Raw genomic sequence first — 20,157 nt, 5'->3', positions numbered from 1 at the left:
AAGATCACAAAATTGGGCAAAGTTAAAATAAATACTTTGAAAACCGCCTCTGTGGTCTAGTGGTAAGACCACCTGCTTCAGACGCAGAGGTCCCGGGTTCGATTCCCAGTGGGGGCAGATTTTTCTGTTCGGTTTGGTTGGTGGTAGGGCTTGTTTTAAGTCCACCTGGCTAAGCTACCACCATCTTACCTAAGTCTGTCACCATAACAATAATGTTAACAGCATTGTTGTGTTCCGGCAGTTAGAGGTAAGATAGCCAGTTCCTCCGTGGTTGAGGATTCCGAGTGAAGCTCGCTTCCACCTTACCATCAGGTGAGATACAGGCCAAGAGCGTCCTCGTTGTAGATAAAAAGAAAAACCGCGAGCAACCGCACGAGTGCCGACTTTTGCACGGATCCGTTATAGCGACACTTTATTTTTTGGTTTTCAGGAGATAGAAAAAAATACGTACCTACCTACCTAAATATTACTTGCGCATATAGCAGCTATTTTCACAAAGTTTGATTGCTATCTAAAAAGAAATATCCACGCGAAATATTTTAAGCATATTGTATGTAGAGTTTGTAGAGGTATTGTCACTTCACCCATTGGACTCTCGCCTCCCGGGAATTCCCCGCTTGTGTAGGTACTAGTTGTCAAACATGTAGGTACATATTATTTTTTTCCTTTAGATTCTTACGTAATAAAATATTAAACAGGGTGGGGAGGGGCTCGGTGTATTCTTATTTTTTCTTATAATAGGGGGAGGGGGTCAAAAACTAGCGAAAATAGTCTTACGTAAATACATTATTGGCCCCTATTTATTCAGGATTCAGGGGTTAACCAACTCAGAGCGAATGTAGACTGTTAATAAAATAACTTAATATTTTAATACACAATTTTATTTTTTTAACTGTAATCCAAGGAATATTACAAAATAGTACTAATAATACAAGAAACTAATAACTATATTAAAGGCCGGAATTTCGCGTAGCACCGTGCAGAATTTTCCCTCCTATCGCACTGCAATAAATTTTTTGTTAAATTAATATACAGAGTGGAAACGATAAATAAGTAATCTCACTCGATTTATTGTAAATATTTCTTAACTATACAAGATATCGAAAAACTGAATATTGATCCTGTAAGTGCTTCACGAGTTCAATCAAACGGTATCGGTTACAGAATGAACTGGATCTATCAGAAAATTTTATGTTTCCAGCTTCCATACTAAATGTAGGTACATCATGCCAGCTACATATTATTAAAAGTGTATTTTTTTATTGTGAAATAAACTCTTAAAATAAACTCGTGGGTAAATTGCATTCTTAAATTGAAAATATTTATGGAAAACATTGATTTTAGGCTTGACTTCATTATCAAGAGATAAGTGTCATAACTGTAGATGTGGTTGTAGTAAATATAATTTTTGGATAGATCCAGCTAATTCTGTAATTTATTATTGACACCGTTTGATAGAGCTCGTGAGACACTTTCAGGATCAGTAACCAGTTTTTCGATATCTTGTTACTTCATCATCATCATCATCATTTCAGCCACAGGACGTCCACTGCTGAATATAGGCCTCCCCCAATGACTTCCACATCGCACGGTTGGTAGCGGCCTGCATCCAGCGCCTTCCCGCTACCTTTATCAGGTCGTTGGTCCACCTTGTGGGTGGACGTCTTGTTACTTACTTAGTTAGAAATAATCGAGTGAGGTATATTATCGTTTCTACCTTGTAGAGTCACCGTCGCTAACATTAAATTAACTATAATAGGTACTATACATTAATGTAGTTTTGAAAATGTAAAAAATAAAATTAAAAATTAATGTAAGTACAAAACTTATAACTTATTATGATAGACGGCTGAACGTTAATTAACTACGTACCGTTAAATTGTAAAAACTTAGTCGTCACTGAGGTGAGGTGGGATTCGACATCGAATTCCTCAGCCTCCTAACCAAGAAGACAAGTATGAGAACATAGAGAACTGAAACAAGTCATTCAAAATTAAGTATTTCAGCCGTAGAACGTCAACTGCTGAACATAGGCCTCCCCCAATGACTTCCAAAAAGCCGGTTGGTAGCGGCCCGCATTAATATTTTTTTCATACTAGAGGGGTGTCATAAAAAAGGTTGAAAAACACTGGTGTAGGTAAATAAAATTAAACTCCAAACCTAGTAAAGTGACCACTTTTTTACTGAAACTCAAGAAAAGTGGAGCGATAATCATCTATCATTCATTTTAATATCAGCCATCACAACATGACTAGAATCTCAGATCATAGAAGATCTGAGACTTGAATAAACAAAGATTTGTTTAACTACTACGACACAGGCTATGTACCTACAAACTGCTCAAAATCATAAAAATACTCACCGGTTATTATCAAAGCCGATATTGCCATAATTATTTGGCCTTGAACGAACATCAAAATTGCACCAAGACACAAAAAAATCGTCAACACTATGCCAAATATATAGTAACACGTGACAAATATTTTCTTTCCCTGAAAGCAGACAAAATTTAATTATATTTATACCTTTTTTTAACTAATTTCATGATGTCGTCAATACAGGTCTATTACAATGACAAAATCTCTCTTTTTGTTTTAATTACGGCTTTTGACCAGGCTGGCTGGTCCGCGTGTGTGTAGTCCGTTTAATAGGAAAAACATATCGCACCATGAGAATGAAAGCGATTCATTTTAAAAAGGATAGTGCCAATCTATGCATGGAAGTTGGACCAAGTGCTGTCCAGTGGGTCTAGACAAAGTGCAAATTATAATCGCAAACCAGTCGAAAAGTGGTCGAAATGCCCCTTTTTTGTATGGAGTTTTGACGGATTCGATTTTCGATTCGATCAAAAAGTGCGTTTTGTCTAGGGGGGCTGAATCAGTATCGAATTCCATACTCCACATTTTTTAAATCAGTCGCTTTCATGCTCATGGTGCGATATGTATGACATTATGAAATGCCCGCATCATTCAGTGCGTGTCGTTCAGTTTCAGAACTCTTTCAAATTTTTTCAGACGATTTTTTCGTCTATTTGCAGGACCGCACACTGAAAATTGTATTACAGCTGCGTTGAAATCTCAGATCATAGAAGGGAAGTTGAAATAGATTTTTATCAATTACCAACCGAACGCAAACGCACGATTGACGTCCTGCTCAAAACGCCTAATTAGAAAGAGCCCTTAAGGGGCTTTAGTAAGTAAAAATGGCAACATTGACTGCTCTATTAGCTGTTACCTAAAGAATTGACGATAATAATTTCGCACTGAAATTTTCAGCCTATGTATTATTTACAGAACGTATGTGTGATGGACACAGATATGGATGACGTTTAAAAACGGCATGCTCGTTTTCATACTTTAACCATATCTATGTGCGGAAACGTCACGAAATCTGAATTTTCGCTGACCGCCTATCCCCCTTAATAATTACGGAGCGGAACCGCTGCAACGCCCGCTGCGAACGCTGCAACGTCTACAACGTCTACGCCCGTGTGGCATATGGAATTGGAATTGCATTGAACTTTTAAGTGTTTATCTGATTCAATTACCTTTTTAATTCCAATGATAAGTAGAATAGAGAATATAATGGCTATTACAGATACTACTATTTCCCCTATGATTTGTGGTTTGGATGCCCCGCTGGAACCATCTCCCGCGTCCTTATTGATCGGGCCGATAACCATCATTCGATATTTCTTCCTACCATGTTCTCCACCACCACCCGATCCAGACATTAATATGAAGTTAGCAATTATGTCGTAAAGGGACCATATCTGAAAAAAAAGTGATTGATAAACCGATTAAGAATTTCAATGACAATAACCAAATGACCAATGTATATCAGAATGAATCACAACGTTACGCAAGTTAAATTGTCAAATAAATCTTCATAGATTGAAATTGATTAAGTATGAAAGTAATAATACAATTAAATTTTAAACTTACTATATGTACTACTCCTAAGACATAGCCCGCAATTGGCAATTCCAGATAACAACATTTTGTTCCAGTACACATCCTCAATCTGTTAAAAGAGAGGGAAAAGCAAAAGTTACAGAAAAACACCTATAACAAAAAACGCAACAGAACAAGGTAAAATAGCGTGTGCAAAATATTTTCTCAGCTCAGACGCGTGTACGTGATAAAATTAATGAATATACCGAAAATATAAATCTTTGATACCAATTTTTTTTTCTTTCTTTCAAAAGCTACCGTAAAAGCTAAGCTAACGTTATACTTATACGATCAAAAAATATGTTTTTATACCTACAAATAATTGCCATTAAAAGGTGTGGCGTGTGTAAATAGCCACACCAAGGCAACGGGAGGAGAAAAATGCGGAGGGCGACTGGTGACTCCAAACAACTCAAAATTACAGCTGCATAAAATGGTAACCACCAAACTGCGGACCTGGAGAGGCACGAGAGTCGAACCGTCGAAATATTTAAGTAGGTGCGGTTTTTTCCAAGAAGAAATTCACAACAGTTTTTCATTTTATGTCCATGACAACCACTCAAAACATAAGTGCGCGGTTTTGCCGCGCGGAGGGTGCACATTGGCCAGTGAAATTGGCTCCAGCGAAGGTGCTGGTCCCGAATATACGATAAACAGATCGGCGTGAAACCAATTTATGCTGCTATTAAATAATATATTTGGAGTCTATTGAAGGAAAGGAAGTTTAAGAGAAAGAAAAAATGTTTTGGACTACTTTGGGCATAGGCCCAACCAATAATATTTGGGCAACAATTAGATATTGTTCCCATCAGCCAGAAAGTTTTGATCGTTCTATCTCATGGCAGACGAGTATATAAGGGTGGCTGCCAAAACCACGTTATTCCAAACTTTATAATGGTCCAATGTTCTTACTGGTGTTGGGTAGCACGTTCTGAGCCTCTGAAAAACTTTCAGCTTTTTAAAATAACGAAGTTCTGGCGTACAGGGAAGAGCCCTTAATGTACCTTATCACATCTGGTCAATAAAAACATAATAAGAAATTGTCTTACCAAATCTTTCTGTGCCTGTAGTCAATTAATGTTTTTATGTAAATATAAAATCAAAAACTGCGCTGAACTCTTTGAATTGAACTATCAATAAAATGTTTAATTTATTAAAATCATGTATATCGTCATGCTGTCAAAATATTATGCTCCTTGCTCTTTGATTTATGGCAGACTATGAGACTAATCAAGGAGAATTAACTATAAAAACCTACACTGAACATATTTTCTTTGCACTGAACCGTCCCAGCCCGTATATAGTTCCAAAATACTGAACTGTCCTATGCATGACATTGACAGTGGGGCGCCACCGTCAATACCGGATCGCTAGTTCTGATTTTTGCCATGTTGGAAACTATATAGTTGAACGATGGTAGCGCCCCCCTGTCATTGAGTTTGGCGGGACAGTTCAGCGTGGGTCATCTATATCCCAGCTATGTCATTGACAGGAGGGCGCTGCTATCTATGCTGGCTTATTAGTTCCGATTATTGCCACGTTCGGCAACCTTTGTGACATTTACGGGAGGGCGCTACTGTCAATACTGGGTTGCTAGTTTTTGATTTTGTTTTATTTCAACGTCGCTATAATTGGGGCTAAAATACAGTAAGATAGAAAGCGCCCTTCTGACAGTATCATAGCTGGGACGGTTCAGTGTAGGTCATCTATAGCAAGTGTATTCGTTATTTTTGAACTTAAAATGTTATTATGTTTGTGTCATGAGCGAGTTCACCATAAGTCGAGCGGTGAGGTTCGAACCCGCGTTCCTCGGATGTCGAGCGGCCAATCTGACACCTTCCCTCCCTATTACCGTGCCTTCACTGTTCGGCTATCGTGACTTTAAAGTTTTGTAGTTATTAGTGTTGTTGTTTGTGTTCTATAATCAAATACCTACATATTTTATTATTACATCAGTTTCGTTGGTTGACCTATACCTAGCTACTGAACAGTGAAGTAAGAACTTAGTTCATACCAAAAGTAATGTTATAAATAATACCATTTATTTTAATCGTTATTTTCCTTTATTAATCTTATTCGAAGAAATACAGTTAAGTTGAGGCTCACTTCTCTTGACCTGCATTGCATATTTCAACCGCCCATCTCATTCAAAAACCCCTTGATAACGAAATGAAGTATGATCACATAGACAACTGGAACAAATAATTATTAATTTTTATGCAAATTAAATATGAAACAATGCTAGTTTGAAATGGTAAACTAAATACTGCAACAGACAAGTAGATAAGTGCAAACTGTTTTGTAGATAATATTTATAATTACCTACTTAGGTTTTTCTTTTAAATGTTTTATCTTGTAAATACTATGCCATTTGCCATAAGGTAAGATGGTAGAAGCTAGACAGAGGGACCTACCTCTAAGCGATTCGAGTAGAAAACTTTGAAACCACTGGGAATCGAACCCGGGATCACCTGGGTCTGAGACAGGTGAAGAACATCTTCAGTTTTGTGATCCCAACTATATAATATTATAAATGCGAAAGTAACTCTGTCTGTCTGTCTGTCTGTCTGTCTGTCTGTCTGTTACGCTTTCCCGCTTAAACCTCGCAACCGATTTTGATGAAATTTGGCATAGAGATAGTTTGAGTCCCGGGAAAGAACATAGGATAGTTTTTATCCCGGTTTTTGAAACAGGGACGCGCGCGATAAAGTTTTTCTGTGACAGACAAAATTCCACGCGGGCGAAGCCGCGGGCGGAAAGCTAGTCACAAATAAAAAATAGTAACTCACTCAGTGAAATAAGTGTAAAAACCTCGGCCAAAATTTCTCCTGAATAAAACCAGACTGCAACAAATACAACGCTGGCTATCACTGTCAATATGCCATAGACGTAATATGTCATCACCAAACACCGATTGTCCTGTAACCAAAGATTTAATAGTCAGCCCCCCTAGCCAAAACGCACTTTTTGATCGAATCGAAAATCGAATCCGTCAAAACTCCATACAAAAAAGGGGCTTTTCGACAACTTTTCGACTGGTTTGCGATTATAATTTGCACTTTGTCTAGACCCTCAGGGCTAGTTTCGTAGGCTCCTGATAAAGTTTCAGATAGGCTATAGTGCAACGATTCTGAAAAAGTGGCAAAAATCGGAACTAATAACCCAGTGATGGTATTGTTAATAGGGGTGTTACCTGGGTAAAAAAGCAAGAGTTTGAATTAGTCCGTCAGTTTACTTATCAAAAAATACTCGACTTTTTCAAACTAATGAAAATTTAAATAGATAAAGCGCGCCAAAGTTAAAGTTCATGAGAAGAGGTCCGTGACGTCAAGGCCTGCTTATAAGTGTAACACTGTATGACTTCACGCGGAACTTCAATGCACCATAACTTCGTAATTACTTGTTCGATTGACAAAATCTATACTTCTATACCTACCTACTATAATAATTATAAATGCGAAAGTAACTCTGTCTGTCTGTCTTGCTTTCACGCCTAAAGCACTGAAGCGATTTTGATGAAATTTGGCATAGAGATAGTTTGAGTCCCAGGAAAGGACATAGGATAGTTTTTATCCCGGTTTTTGAAACAAGGACGCGCGTGATAGTTTTTCTGTGACAGACAAAATTCCACGCGGGCGAAGCCGCGGGCGGAAAGCTACTAAAAATATAGGTGTACAATATTTTTTGATAATATAATAGACGGACTAAACGTTTTTTTTATAGGAAACTAGCCTATTGATAGTAGCGTAGCGCCACAAAACAGATTTTGTGGTAGCGCCTGTAAAGAATTTGCCACACTGGAATGCGTTCTGCGGTTACCGGTCCGGTCAAATAAACCTCAGATTTATCTACTGTGAATAAACGCAGCCCGCATCGTGTAGAACAACATTGTTGGTCAACTTTCCGTCATCCTAATGTGATAAAGCCCGGTCTGTGAGCACGTATAATTTTGTCCAATGACCCCAAGCTACCCTCGCACACTCACTGCGGGCGCCCGTCGCACAGTCGCGACAGAAATATAATTACGCGCGAGCGATAAGGATGGGTAGCTTGGGGTCATTGGACAAAATTCTACGTGCTCACAGACCAGACTATAGGTATGAATAGTACTTGCCGTCGCAACACCAATGATGAGCAATAGCGCCATTAGAGCGCCTATCGCAGCTGGCACCAAGAACATCACAACCATTGTAGCTATCGAAGTGGTTTTGTCCACCGAATCCTTCTTAAAGATTGGTGCGATCGGTGACATGAGGCTTTTACTAGCATCATCCGGTTTTTGTGCTATTTGCACTATCATTACAGTGATAATAATTCCCATCGCAACGTTTAAAATCTGAAACATCGATGCACGTTAATGGTATAGTAAAACGTCTTAGTCATCCCCCTATATTAAATAGCATTAGTACCTAAACAATACGTAGGTTTAATCACGTTTAAGTTAGTAATGATCTGGCTGATTTCTATTAAGTTAACCTGTATGGATAAGATGCGCGCCACGATAAGCGGTTATCACGCCATTTTATCGATTTTGCTCATACATTTTGACGTCGATGATGCCTAAGATGCGCGCCGTGATAACGGCGCGCATCTTAGGCCTACTGGTCGTTGTATTAATTACAAGCTTTGCTTAGTTGAAGATAGTTAAATTGGCGCTAAATGTAAGTTTCAGCACGTCTAAAATGTCGTGGTAAGAACGCAGGATGTATTGAAATAGTTTCACTATTCACATGGTTCACTGTCACTGTCAATGTTTCACAATTATGAATATACACAGTGTCCCAAAATTTAACGATAAGCCGGCGGCGTAGAGTGGACATGGTCAAGACTACTAGAAAATAAGAAAAAAAATCTAAAAAATAAGAAAAAAAATCTATTCATCGATAAGCCGGCGCCCTAGGGTGGACATGGTCATGACTACGTGGGACACTATTTAAGTTGTGAGCCTAACTATGAAAACAAAGTAGTTTATTATTAAAATGGTATTGATTGCGTTTATTGGTATTGTCTTTTATGATTTATGTACTTTTCAATGTGTCCGAAACACTTTTCATAGCATTTTTTCCACTCAGCTTGAGGCACCTCCAAAGCATGGTTTTTGACCGCACCGACAGTTGCTTTTGGCTACATAAATCGCTGTTCACGCATTTAATTTTAATATATGGGTACCAAAAGAAGTGTTTAGATTCCAAGCAAGAATTTTGTAGCGTTGGACCTGTTTATTTCATATTTTGAGTGTTCGTATAATCCGTTGTTTGACGAGACGTGTAAAAGCTCACATTTTCGTCACGAATGGCGATTCGACTAAGCTGGTCAGTTTCCCTTATTAAACTGAAGACTTTTGGAAAATAAGTGGCTGTTTACTATTAAGAATTAACCATTCTAAATTTCTCTAGTGACGTTTCTGTCATATAATCGGATATTTCGGAAAAATAGGCGACCGTAAGTTTCAAAGTGTTCCGAGCGCATGGGACGTTTGTTGGAATTGGTTCATCTTAAAACACCTCCATAGTCGATAGCTGTTTATTTTCAGGATCATTATGCATAGATCCTTAATTCGTCAACTGTCACAATTTTAAAAACGGCTTTTAAAGTTTCTTAAACGTATTTATCAAACATTTCCAAGGACTAAACGACACAAGCGTCCTATTTAGCGTTTGAAAAATTTTGTGACATCCAGCGAGAAAAAAACGTATTAACCATAATTATGGTCATACAATATTTTATTACTGCTAGTGGAATTAATGCCTAGAATTATCTCAATCATACGATATATCACATGACGAGGTTTCTCTTCCATTTTTCTGACAACATCAATGTTTTCCGCCACTATTAGTCATTTTGGACGACTTTCGCAAAGTTCACTGGTGAGCCAATGACATACAATATTATACTTCTTAAACTAGCGTTTTACAATGGTAAAGGACAGATCTTTATCACCAAAAGTGAAATTTAGCTGACCGCTTCAGTTTTGTACTGATTAACCACGTCGAAAGTCATAATAAATCTTCGCGCGAAAATTTCCGCAAGTCAAACCATGTTTTTGTAGTCAAGATAATTTTCAATTCAATGTTAATAATACAAACGTGCTCAAATGATAAAAAGTTTTGAATAAGGTAGTAGTAAAAAATTTCAAACTTTTCATTAAAAGTATCAGATGTCGTCTAACAACACGTTATGTTGTCGAGGCTCACAACTTAAATAGTGCCCTAGTACTTTAGGAAAATTAAGAAAAAATCTTTTTTTTTTCTTATTTTTCATACGGTATGTATGTAGGTACCTACCAATACACTCGACATCAAATAAATCGCACCTCCTGCGACAAGCACTTTCAAACGTATGCATCCCCACTTCCCACCAATAAAAGCCTAGTTCTGTAGAAGGATCCGGATTCCAGAGTCACTTCTACAAAAAAATGGTATTTACGCTTGAGCCAACTTTTATGGCTATAAAACTGTTAAGTTGGGATTAATCGTTATCCTTCTGTTAAAGAGGACACGTGAGTAATTGTGAACGTGAAACGTGAGTTAATTGATCCCAGAGGTGAGCCCAAAGTGAGGTCTGTTTTCAAGTCACATTTATGGTATGTTAATCATTTATTTAGAAATTAAAATGTGTTTTTCTTTAAGGATATTTATTGGGCTTTCAAATAACACCAATGAGGGCTATCGTTTTAGCGCTCACCAGTTAGTGCCACTGTAGAGTAAGGTCCTGTCACTTGCTAGTAGCGAAGACAGTGGCACCAACTGGTGAGCGCGAAAGTGGTAGGAGGACTATCGGATTTGCACTCATCAAGATGGCGCCACTGTAGAGTAAGGTCCTGTCAATCGCCAGGGGTGCCAACTGTTAAGTATAAAAACGATAGCCCTCATTGATATTGTTGGGGCACCACGATTGTGTCAGAAGGAAATCTTTAAAGTTCGCGTCGCGGAAGGTGCGATTCATTTGATTTTGAGTGAATTTTACACCCTACGGCGCCGGCTTACGGAGACGATGTAAATTCACAATTGTGAAACAATGACAGTGAACTACAAAACTATTTCAATACATACTGCGTTATTTATCTACTATGCAATAGCATTACTTACAAGGTGTATGAGTCCAACGACTACAGCTGCTGTTCGCAGCGACATGAAACAGAATCCATCTGCTGTGCACATCTTTAACCTGATTTTAAAAGAAAAAAAGTGTTTTTAACTAGAAGAAGACATTTTATGTGTACCTAATGAATTATATTAATAGATAATGTTTCAATACAGGTGAATGTATTGTAATCATCAATTGTAATGACTCAAATATGTACCTTGTACCTACCTAATGCAATTTTTTATTAAAAGTCAGTTAATCACACAAAATCTTACCATCATAAAATAAATTATCCAAATTTTCTTTCTTTCTTTCAAATATGTTTTTATATTTTGTCCATATTTTATTTAAATTAAACAATCTTAGATTAAAACAACAAAATAAGCCTAAAAACACTAAAAATTATCAAAACGTAGAAAAAATCAATCAAATCAAGATGACAATGTCAAATCAACAGGATCAGCCAGAGCCTGTGCCAGAGCAGACATACTCTCTAATCTGTGGCCAGAGCGTTGAAAGTCCAAAGCAAAGAAAATATTTACTTTCTGACTTCTTTTAAGTCTTTATTTTGGTCCAAAGCCGTTATAAATTTGACAAGAGAAATATTTGTCCAAACCATAGTCCAATGTCCAACGATTTTGAAACGTCAAGAGGTAAAAATCAAAAACAACCCATAGTAGCGCCCCCTGTAAATGTCATAATTATAGCCTGACCAGGAACATAAAAACCCTCGCCATGTTGCGGAAAATTAATGGTACTAATTTCTTTTAATGGCAACAGTAACTGAAAACTTCATTGACATGTCACCTTGCATGTCAGTCTATCGCTGTCAAAGTGTAAACAAACTTTATTTTAAATGTGCGCAATTGATTTTGTGAATTAAATTGCTAAAATCTTTTAATAGTCGTCAAAGAAAAGTGGTTCACAATGTGTTAAAGTATTTGTCGAAGAGAAATACTAAGGGTTCGGACAATATTTTCATTGAATAATGTTTCCGACAAAGGTTGTCAAATTGACTGACATGTTTATCGTATAGTACAGTCAACTATGAAAATTAGCTGTGGTTTGTTTCAACTACCTATTTTAAAGTTTTTTGTCACTTTGTAAGTATTGAATTTTATGGAATTGGGAAAGAAGTACCGAGTTTGAAGCGTTCATGAGCAGACATTGTAGTTGAATATTCAAGTCAGAATTTGATTATTGATGAATAATAATAAAATCCTACTTGCTCGATTGATGGTTTCATTTAATTTATTTAAACCAGTTTACCTATAGTATAATACGTTTTTGTTAATTTATGAAAATATTAAATAAGCCTATAATCCTGAATCCTGATACATAAAGTTAGCCTATTAATTTAATACAGGTACGACTGTACCCAGTGTTGCACTATCAAATGCAATTGAAGCGCCTCTATGCCAGGGTTTTTATGTTCCTGGTCAGGCTATATATGGTTGTCCAACGTGGCAATAATCGGAACTAATATAATATTGATGATACATAAGATTATGATTACGTAGGTAGGTACACAAGATTGATCATTTGTAACTGCGTGAATCGTACCTGACACTGACTTGCAAACAAAGTAAGAAAATTTGAAAATTTCGCGTCTACCTCAACGTATTCATCTTTCATCCTTTTCAAATGGCACGATATAATTTCGTCTACATTTCCAAGTAACATATCTGCCCATCTATGTTTTTCTTAAGATAAATGGGTAAAATGTTTTGGCTAACATGGCATCCCTAAATTCACTCACACAATAGACAAACGTCAAAATTTTGCGTCACAGTTTTGTTGTAGCGCGAGTTCCGTCCGCCTTTTTTTATAGGTCCATGCCTAAAAATTATCAAAACGTAGAAAAAATCAATCAAATCAAGATGACAATGTCAAATCAACAGGATCAGCCAGAGCCTGTGCCAGAGCAGACATACTCTCTAATCTGTGGCCAGAGCGTTGAAAGTCCAAAGCAAAGAAAATATTTACTTTCTGACTTCTTTTAAGTCTTTATTTTGGTCCAAAGCCGTTATAAATTTGACAAGAGAAATATTTGTCCAAACCATAGTCCAATGTCCAACGATTTTGAAACGTCAAGAGGTAAAAATCAAAAACAACCCATAGTAGCGCCCCCTGTAAATGTCATAATTATATGGTTGTCCAACGTGGCAATAATCGGAACTAATAATCCAGTATATATAGCGCCCTCCTGACAATGTCATACAATGTCATAGCTGGGATATATTTTTACGATTTAAATAAATAAATTACTAACTTCATTGTCGCCGTGCGTATTTCACTAATATTGAACGTAAGTTCTTGTTTTAATACTGTTCTGATTGATAATTATAATTATCCCAAAAACTCTTACTTAAGTTCCTGGGATATTAGAAAAATTATGGCTTCTTGTACACGCTACACGCTAAGAAATTTTACCGTATAGCGCGTGTCCCTGTTTCAAAAACCGGGATAAAAATATCCTATGTCCTTTCCCGAGACTCAAACTATCTCTATACCAAATTTCACCAAAATTGGTTCAGTGATTTTGGCGTGAAAGCGTGACAGACAGACAGAGCGAGTAGGAATAGGGATTTTACAAGCTTTGTAGGTACGTTTGTCTGTGCAAGTTTTTTGTTACTCATAGTAGATACACTATAACTAGGTACCTACACTTTTTAGGAACCCCGGTGAAGCACGAACCTTGTTTAGAATCACTGAATACTTAAATTACCAAGGATAAAAGTTTAATTTAGTTTTAATTCACAGACATAATGGAAAACCAGGAGCACATTTTGAATTATGCTCGTTTTGACGCCATTGCGAATATTGTAAGTATTATTATTTTCGTTTTGATGTGACAAAGCAGGTTTTGGTTTTCAAGTAGTAAAAACTGATGCTAAATTAATGCAAACTCGTGAACACACACATCAGACTGTATATTTTTATTGTAGAGACGCTTCAATTACTTATAGGTAACTACTTACATACATTACGTACTACTGAGTTTGTACAAACGTATGTAGTACAATTGTAGTACCTACTTACATAGAGTTCGTACTTAGAACGCCAACGTGCTATGATGTGACGATTCGTAGTTGGCTCGGTGTACGTACGATTACTTGGTGGGTCATACGGGTGGATCCTATTTTATCCATTGCGTACCTATATCTGTTTCAGTCAAAACTCATAATCGGTCAAAACAACTTTTGACTGCAAAAATCAGTCAAAAGTGATTTTAACTTAGTCAATATCATTCTGTTTGTTTGATTTTTCCAGAAGTGGTTTTGACCTTAGATTAATAAAACCTAGATAGATAGTCAGTGCACGAAAGGTGAGGCAGATTTTAGTAAGCCAGAATGGCTTACTCGTAAACGTCACATGAACTGTCAAAGTGAAAAATTGGTAAACACGTCCGACGACTTTTAATTAATTAAGACGGTTTGTGCTGTGAAAGGGTGTCTAAATACATCAGAAAAACTAAAGAAAGTGACCAGTGTTACATTTCATAAGTAAGTACTACGATTCGACGCGTATTTTGCTTGAATTTGGCTTTCAAAAATTAAATACGGGAATGATACCAGTAACAAGAAAATTTATTTCCCAATTGTTCGCCGTACAAATACACTTCCTTTTTTGCTGAACCGATTTAGCTGAAAATTGTCAGGGAGGTAGTTTAGAGCCAGGAGAAGGACATAGGATACTTTTTATCCCGTTCGAAATAAAAAAAAGTCTGCTTATTTATTGCCATTAAGGCGGAACAAAGTTCGCCGGGTCAGCTAGTATAGTATAATAATGAAATTACTTCTAAAGCTTTTTCACTCTTTGTGGGTGAATTCACTTAATACACAGTATTGTTTTTTTTTTTCAGAAAAGTATAGGAAAAACCAAAGCCTATGTGTACGTTACTATCGCGCTATCTGTTGTTATCCTTGCGTTGGGTGTCTACGGTCTCATAATGAAAAAATATCTTGTAGGTGTATGTTTTATACTCCTTGCTCGTAAGTATGACCAAAAACTCTTATCTGTGGAAATACACTCAACATCAAATAAACCGCACCTTCCGCGACGCGAACTTTAAAGATTTTCTTCTGACACAATCTTGGTGCTCCTACAATATTGGTGTTATTTGAAAGCCCAATAAATAAACTTAAAGAAAAATACGTTTAATTTTTTTATAAACAATTAACAGGTACTTCGTTCGGGAAACTACGTAACATCTTTTCGTCCAAAATACCGCAGTGCCTGAAGACGAAAGTCTACAACCAATGTGTGTTACCAGTGATAACTTATGGCTCGGAAACGTGGCCTCACTATAGGCCTTATAAAGAAGCTCAATGTTGCACAGCGTGCTATGGAGAGGGCTATGCTTGGTGTTTCTTTGCGAGATCGAATCAGAAATGAGGAAATCCGTAAACGAACTAAAGTCGCTGACATAGCCCGACGGATTAGCAAGCTAAAGTGGCAAATGGGCAGGGCATATAGTACGCAGAACTGACGGCCGATGGGGCAGCAAGGTTCTGGAATGGAGGCCGCGTACCGGAAAACGCAGCGTGGGACGTCCACCTACAAGGTGGACCGACGACATTGTAAAGGTAGCAGGGAAGCGCTGGATGCAGGCCGCTACTAACGGAGCAACATGGAAAGCATTGGGGTAGGCCTATGTTCAGCAGTGGACGTCCTATGGCTGAAATGATGAACAGGTACTTACCATAAAATTAAACGCGACTTGAAAAAAAGCCAACCTCTGGGACCAATTAGACCAATTTTTGTGGTTATAAAACCAAATAATGATCTTCTCACATGTCCTCTTTAATAGCTGGATAGCAACTAATCCCAATTTTATAACCCTGAAACAGTTTCGTAACCCTGAAAGTTGACTCAAGCGTTACTACATGGCGCTTTAAGAAGAGACACTGAATCCTTCTAAAGACACATTTTTAACCGACTTTATTGGGGTAAAAACCTTTCCTATAATACAGGGTGGAAACGATAAGTGATCTCATTCGATTATTTCTAAACTATACAAGATATCGAAAAACTGATTACTGATCCTGAAAGTGCTTCACGAGCTCTTTCTAACGATATCAGTAATAGGTTACAGAATGAACTGGATCCATCCGAAAAAATTCAATGTTTTTAGCCTCCATACTAAATGTATGCCACTATGCCAGCCACACAATGTTAGAAGTGCTAATTTTTTATTTTAAATAATAAACACTTAAAATTAACTCGTAAATTGCATTCTTATTTAAAATTATTCATGGAAAACATTGGTTTTTGGCTTTACTTGCTATAATATTATCAAGACATGAGTGCCATGACTGTGGCAGTACTAAATGTATGGAAGCTGGTAACATTGAATTTTCGGATAGGTCCAGTTTATTTTATAACTTATTATTGGTATCGTTGGATAGAACTCGAGAAGCACTTTCAGGATCAGTAACCAGTTTTTGGATATCTTGTATAGTTTTTATTATAATGTGGTTTTACTAAATGTATGGAGGCTGGAAACATTGAATTTTGAGATAGATCTAGTTTATTTTATAACCTATTATTGGTACCATTGGATAGAGCTCGTGAAGCACTTTCAGGATCAGTAACCAGTTTTTGGATATCTAGTATAGTTTAGAAATAATCGAGTGAGATCACTTATCGTTTCCACCCTGTACCTATATTGAAGTTTAGAACTAGCCTTTCAAATGGTACCAATATTGGTGGGAAGTGGGGATGCACGTTTGAAAGTGCTTGTCGCGGGAGGTGCGATTTATTTGACACCGAGTGTATTATTAGTATAGATTTGGTACAAAATACTGAAGAAAAAAAAGTTAATTCTAGGTCGTAAAAAACTAATTTAATACTTGACATAAATTGTTAGCTTAACTTGTGTTATGGCTACGCTAACGCTTGTTCCTGAAATAATTAACCGAAGAATTTTCTTGTTTCAGTTCTCTTAATTTTCTGTACGTGGTATTACAACTGGAAGGTGGTGAAAATGTTTTCCGGTAGAAATTAGCTTTACATCTAAAGTACACCAGAGACTTTACTAACGTCAGGGTAGTCGTTAAACCTGTTCTCTAACTTGAGATATCCTACAGGATGAAGAGAGAAAAAAGGCAACGGTTAAACAAATCATTTTGTATGTAGGATTCTATGTTTATATTTTTATTTACTGTGAACAGTTTTAATGTTACATTATTGTGGTCTTAAAAATGCGTTTCATTGATTGATGATCAACCAATATATTTTGGGACCTGATGGTACATTGGACAGTAATTAAACACTTAAAGAATTAGGCAAACTCACCGGCTACCTACTTAGGCGAATATCCTTTGCCTGAGTAGTGTAGTGTCGAAGTAAAGTCATGTCGATATTCAGTAGTGTCGGAGTAATGTTTGTCGGAATAGCATTTTATAGCCGATAAGCTTCTTTTCTCAAAGCTTACTAAAGTAGCCTCGTAAGAATCAGGTACTTAACCCTTTCACTAAATGTTACTTGCGTCGTTAAATGTCAATTATTATACAAACGACTTGTTTTCGTCGAAATCTGTGCACAATAAATCGTTTACCTAACGACGAAAATATAACTCTTAACGATTTTAGCAACAAACTTTCAACTAGAGTTTAATTTTTTGTGATAAGGGGGTAAGTGTAATTGGATGCGTTACGAAAATTTTAAATGTGGTTGCGTTTCTTAACGCTGTAGAGATTTAATTTTGTAAAATCATCTACACTGTGTAAACTACGCCGTAGCGTGTAGTTAGTTCGTAGCGCGTCAAGCAAAGCAACTACTGACGTGAAGTTATTCCAGAAATGTTGTTTATTAAGTCTACTGAACAATAACTGAGGTCTCCCAGTGATCATAACATTATGTATTTCATTTTATAATAATTTTCTGTTCCAGTGAATTTGCCAAGTTGCTTATTGATAACAAACATTGTAAGGCCAAACGAGGAAGTATAGTTGTAAAACAATTGGTTTAATTAACGTTGGAACGTTATTGTTTTATTTGGTTCCTTTTGAGCGGCTAAAACAAATCATTGGGTATGTAGGCTTCTGGGTTTGCATTTTTATTTTCTGTTAAGTTTTAATGTAATAAATGTATGGTCTGAAAATATCTTCCTACGTATATCGATGGTGGAAATATCAATTACTGTAAGGGACAAAACACGACTTTTCAGGAGAGCCAAAAAACGATTTTTTTTTCTTTATGCCTCAATATCTTTTTATGTGATGTTACGATTTAAATCGTTTCTATGGCAAAGTTTCTTAGAATTTTCTGTTCTTTCATAAAATAAACGCCAAATTTTCGAAAAATGGGTAGTTTAAAAGATAGCATGTCCCTTACATTAAAAAAACGAGCTTGACTGTACCTTACAATGTTGAAATTTCACAGTATGGAATGTCATGTATGTTGTAAGGTACATTTAGGAATAAATACTACAGTAATATTATTGTAACTTGACAATTTTAACATTGAAACCTGATGTAAGTAGAGGTTGCATTCGAGTTTTCATTAACAAAACGAAGAGAAGAGATAGAAACAAGACAACTTAGTGTTCACAAATGCAGTGGGCATCAAATACACATCACCAACAAAACATTTAGTCACTGATGATGCCTACGTCTGCATTTATGAACAAGTTGTCTTGTTTCTATCATTTTCTGTTCATTTTTACGCAGTTAGGTTTTTTTTCAATCATCGTTCATTCGTTTTAGCCGAATGACGTCCATTGCTGGACAGAGGTCTTCCGCCAAGGATTTCCACAATAACCGGTCCTGCGCCGCCCGCATCAGGTTAAACTAGTACGTACCTTGGCAAGTTGCGTATAGTGACAACTACTTATCTAATGTGGTTATTTTATTTCATTTTTAGAGCCGCCGTATCATTGGACTCAAGCAGTTGCCACGAGACTCGTTCCAGTGGCAGCTGACTTCAAATTCACATTTAGGAAGTCACTCAGTAAGTATTTTTCACAATTAACATTGAAATCTTCGCCTCTATAATCTTATTAGAAGCTCTTTTGACCCGGAGGTCCTGTGATCGATTCAATTCCCCACATAGTTAGTCACTGTTGTTTGTTTGTTTGTCGTACTTAGAGTTGAAAAGCTCCTTTTTATTGCATACTCTAAACAAATTGAATTATTGTTACAGGTACTGACAGCTGTCCGAGCTCTCCAGCCCCGGTCAAACCGGCGCCCCTGCCTCCTCTTGGCTCTACGCCGAGGAGGCAATCCCGGAGGAGGCTGATTATAATAACCAAAATAAGGAAAATTGACTTCGACGTGCCGGAGGAATAATTAGAACGAATTTTTCCATGTGTGAACCTTAACTGTTTAAGTTAATTTTAATCGTATTGAATGTAAATATTTGTGCTATTTAGTGTGTTAGCTTCTTCTGTTGTAAAGTTTTTAAAAGTTGTATGTTTAATGGTGAAATAAAATTAGGTATTCATAATATCTGCACTCTTTTATTTTATTAAAGCTTTTAAATTAGAAGTTATCCTACACTAGAGTTGCCAGTAATAGGTACCTTTAAAAGTCCCTCAATGGGTTTTCAACTTTACAATTCAATCAATGCCTAAATAGATTAAATAAAAAGAGCTAAGTACTGAGATTGTTACTGTGAAAAGCATAATTGCACATTATTATAATTGTTTACATATTATATAAAAACATAGCACTAATTGAGTAAATCGAAAAAAGGTATGTTCCTTATGCATTTCTTTTGGACTGGCTACAAAATCTTATATTAAATCGAATCATTAAATTTTAATATCAAACATAAAACAGCAACAAAGTAAAAAATGTTGGTGTGTACCAGCCAATACCTAAAATACAAATTATATTACAATATTATCACTAGCTATAGTAACCACTTGTTTATCTATAGATACCTAAGCCCGAGACAAAGATTCAAAATTCTTAGAAACACCAGTAATCACTTTTATTTTTTGTATACAGCCCTCGTGCTATTTTTGAGAGCGATAAGGCAGCTGCTGTGCTATTGTTTGTTTGAAAAAGATTAGTTGTTTGTAGTACCTTGCAGCACTTATTTTGTGCTTGCAGTCTTTTAGACATTACAGGTGTAAAAGATAGTAGCGAACATAAACAATAAATATTGT

At 36.6% G+C, this 20,157-nt stretch overlaps 2 protein-coding genes and 1 long non-coding RNA gene across 4 annotated transcripts; 1 reads left to right on the top strand and 2 right to left on the bottom strand.

The window, feature by feature from the left end:
* Positions 1 to 904: 904 nt before the first annotated feature.
* Positions 905 to 5,236, bottom strand: LOC114364662 (uncharacterized). Of its 2 annotated transcripts, XM_028320889.1 has the most exons (6): positions 5,003 to 5,236; positions 3,945 to 4,023; positions 3,548 to 3,772; positions 2,363 to 2,492; positions 1,873 to 1,973; positions 905 to 1,002 (listed from the first exon to the last, which is right to left on the bottom strand). In XM_028320889.1, exons 2-5 carry the CDS (start codon positions 4,014 to 4,016, stop codon positions 1,897 to 1,899), a joined length of 504 nt encoding a protein of 167 aa, XP_028176690.1. In that variant the 5' UTR covers positions 4,017 to 4,023; positions 5,003 to 5,236; the 3' UTR covers positions 905 to 1,002; positions 1,873 to 1,896. The 2 variants fall into 2 exon arrangements, with proteins under 2 accessions (XP_028176690.1, XP_028176691.1); XM_028320890.1 differs by lacking the exon at positions 1,873 to 1,973.
* A 788-nt stretch (positions 5,237 to 6,024) lies between these two features.
* On the bottom strand, positions 6,025 to 11,331 carry LOC114364658 (uncharacterized). Its single transcript, XM_028320884.1, has 5 exons — positions 11,315 to 11,331; positions 11,042 to 11,120; positions 8,068 to 8,289; positions 6,743 to 6,872; positions 6,025 to 6,145 (listed from the first exon to the last, which is right to left on the bottom strand). Exons 2-5 carry the CDS (start codon positions 11,111 to 11,113, stop codon positions 6,084 to 6,086), a joined length of 486 nt encoding a protein of 161 aa, XP_028176685.1. The 5' UTR covers positions 11,114 to 11,120; positions 11,315 to 11,331; the 3' UTR covers positions 6,025 to 6,083.
* Positions 11,332 to 18,884: 7,553 nt separating this feature from the next.
* LOC114364661 (uncharacterized) lies at positions 18,885 to 19,293 on the top strand. Its single transcript, XR_003656865.1, has 2 exons — positions 18,885 to 18,995; positions 19,188 to 19,293. It is a non-coding gene; the product is annotated as an uncharacterized LOC114364661 (long non-coding RNA).
* Positions 19,294 to 20,157: the final 864 nt, after the last annotated feature.

The sequence above is a fragment of the Ostrinia furnacalis genome, unplaced genomic scaffold (genome assembly GCF_004193835.3).
Source record: "Ostrinia furnacalis isolate ACB-3 unplaced genomic scaffold, ASM419383v2 OfSCF7455, whole genome shotgun sequence".
Classification (NCBI taxonomy): Eukaryota; Metazoa; Arthropoda; class Insecta; order Lepidoptera; family Crambidae; genus Ostrinia; species Ostrinia furnacalis.
The sequence above is the reverse complement of the archived record's forward strand: the minus strand, read 5'-3'. Positions and strand labels throughout refer to the sequence as shown.

What these genes read in the sequence shown, in the direction of transcription:
- LOC114364662 (XM_028320889.1), bottom strand. Translation starts at nt 4,016, where the DNA reads ATGTGTACTGGAACAAAATGTTGTTATCTGGAATTGCCAATTGCGGGC. An exon ending in TCTTAGGAGTAGTACATATA is followed by an intron (nt 3,773 to 3,944) that starts GTAAGTTTAAAA and finishes CTTTTTTTTCAG; the next exon opens with ATATGGTCCCTTTACGACAT. An exon ending in TTATCATTGGAATTAAAAAG is followed by an intron (nt 2,493 to 3,547) that starts GTAATTGAATCA and finishes GTCTGCTTTCAG; the next exon opens with GGAAAGAAAATATTTGTCAC.
- LOC114364658 (XM_028320884.1), bottom strand. Translation starts at nt 11,113, where the DNA reads ATGTGCACAGCAGATGGATTCTGTTTCATGTCGCTGCGAACAGCAGCT. An exon ending in TCATCATTGGTGTTGCGACG is followed by an intron (nt 6,873 to 8,067) that starts GCAAGTACTATT and finishes CTTTGGTTACAG; the next exon opens with GACAATCGGTGTTTGGTGAT. An exon ending in TTTTACACTTATTTCACTGA is followed by an intron (nt 6,146 to 6,742) that starts GTGAGTTACTAT and finishes TATTTGTTCCAG; the next exon opens with TTGTCTATGTGATCATACTT.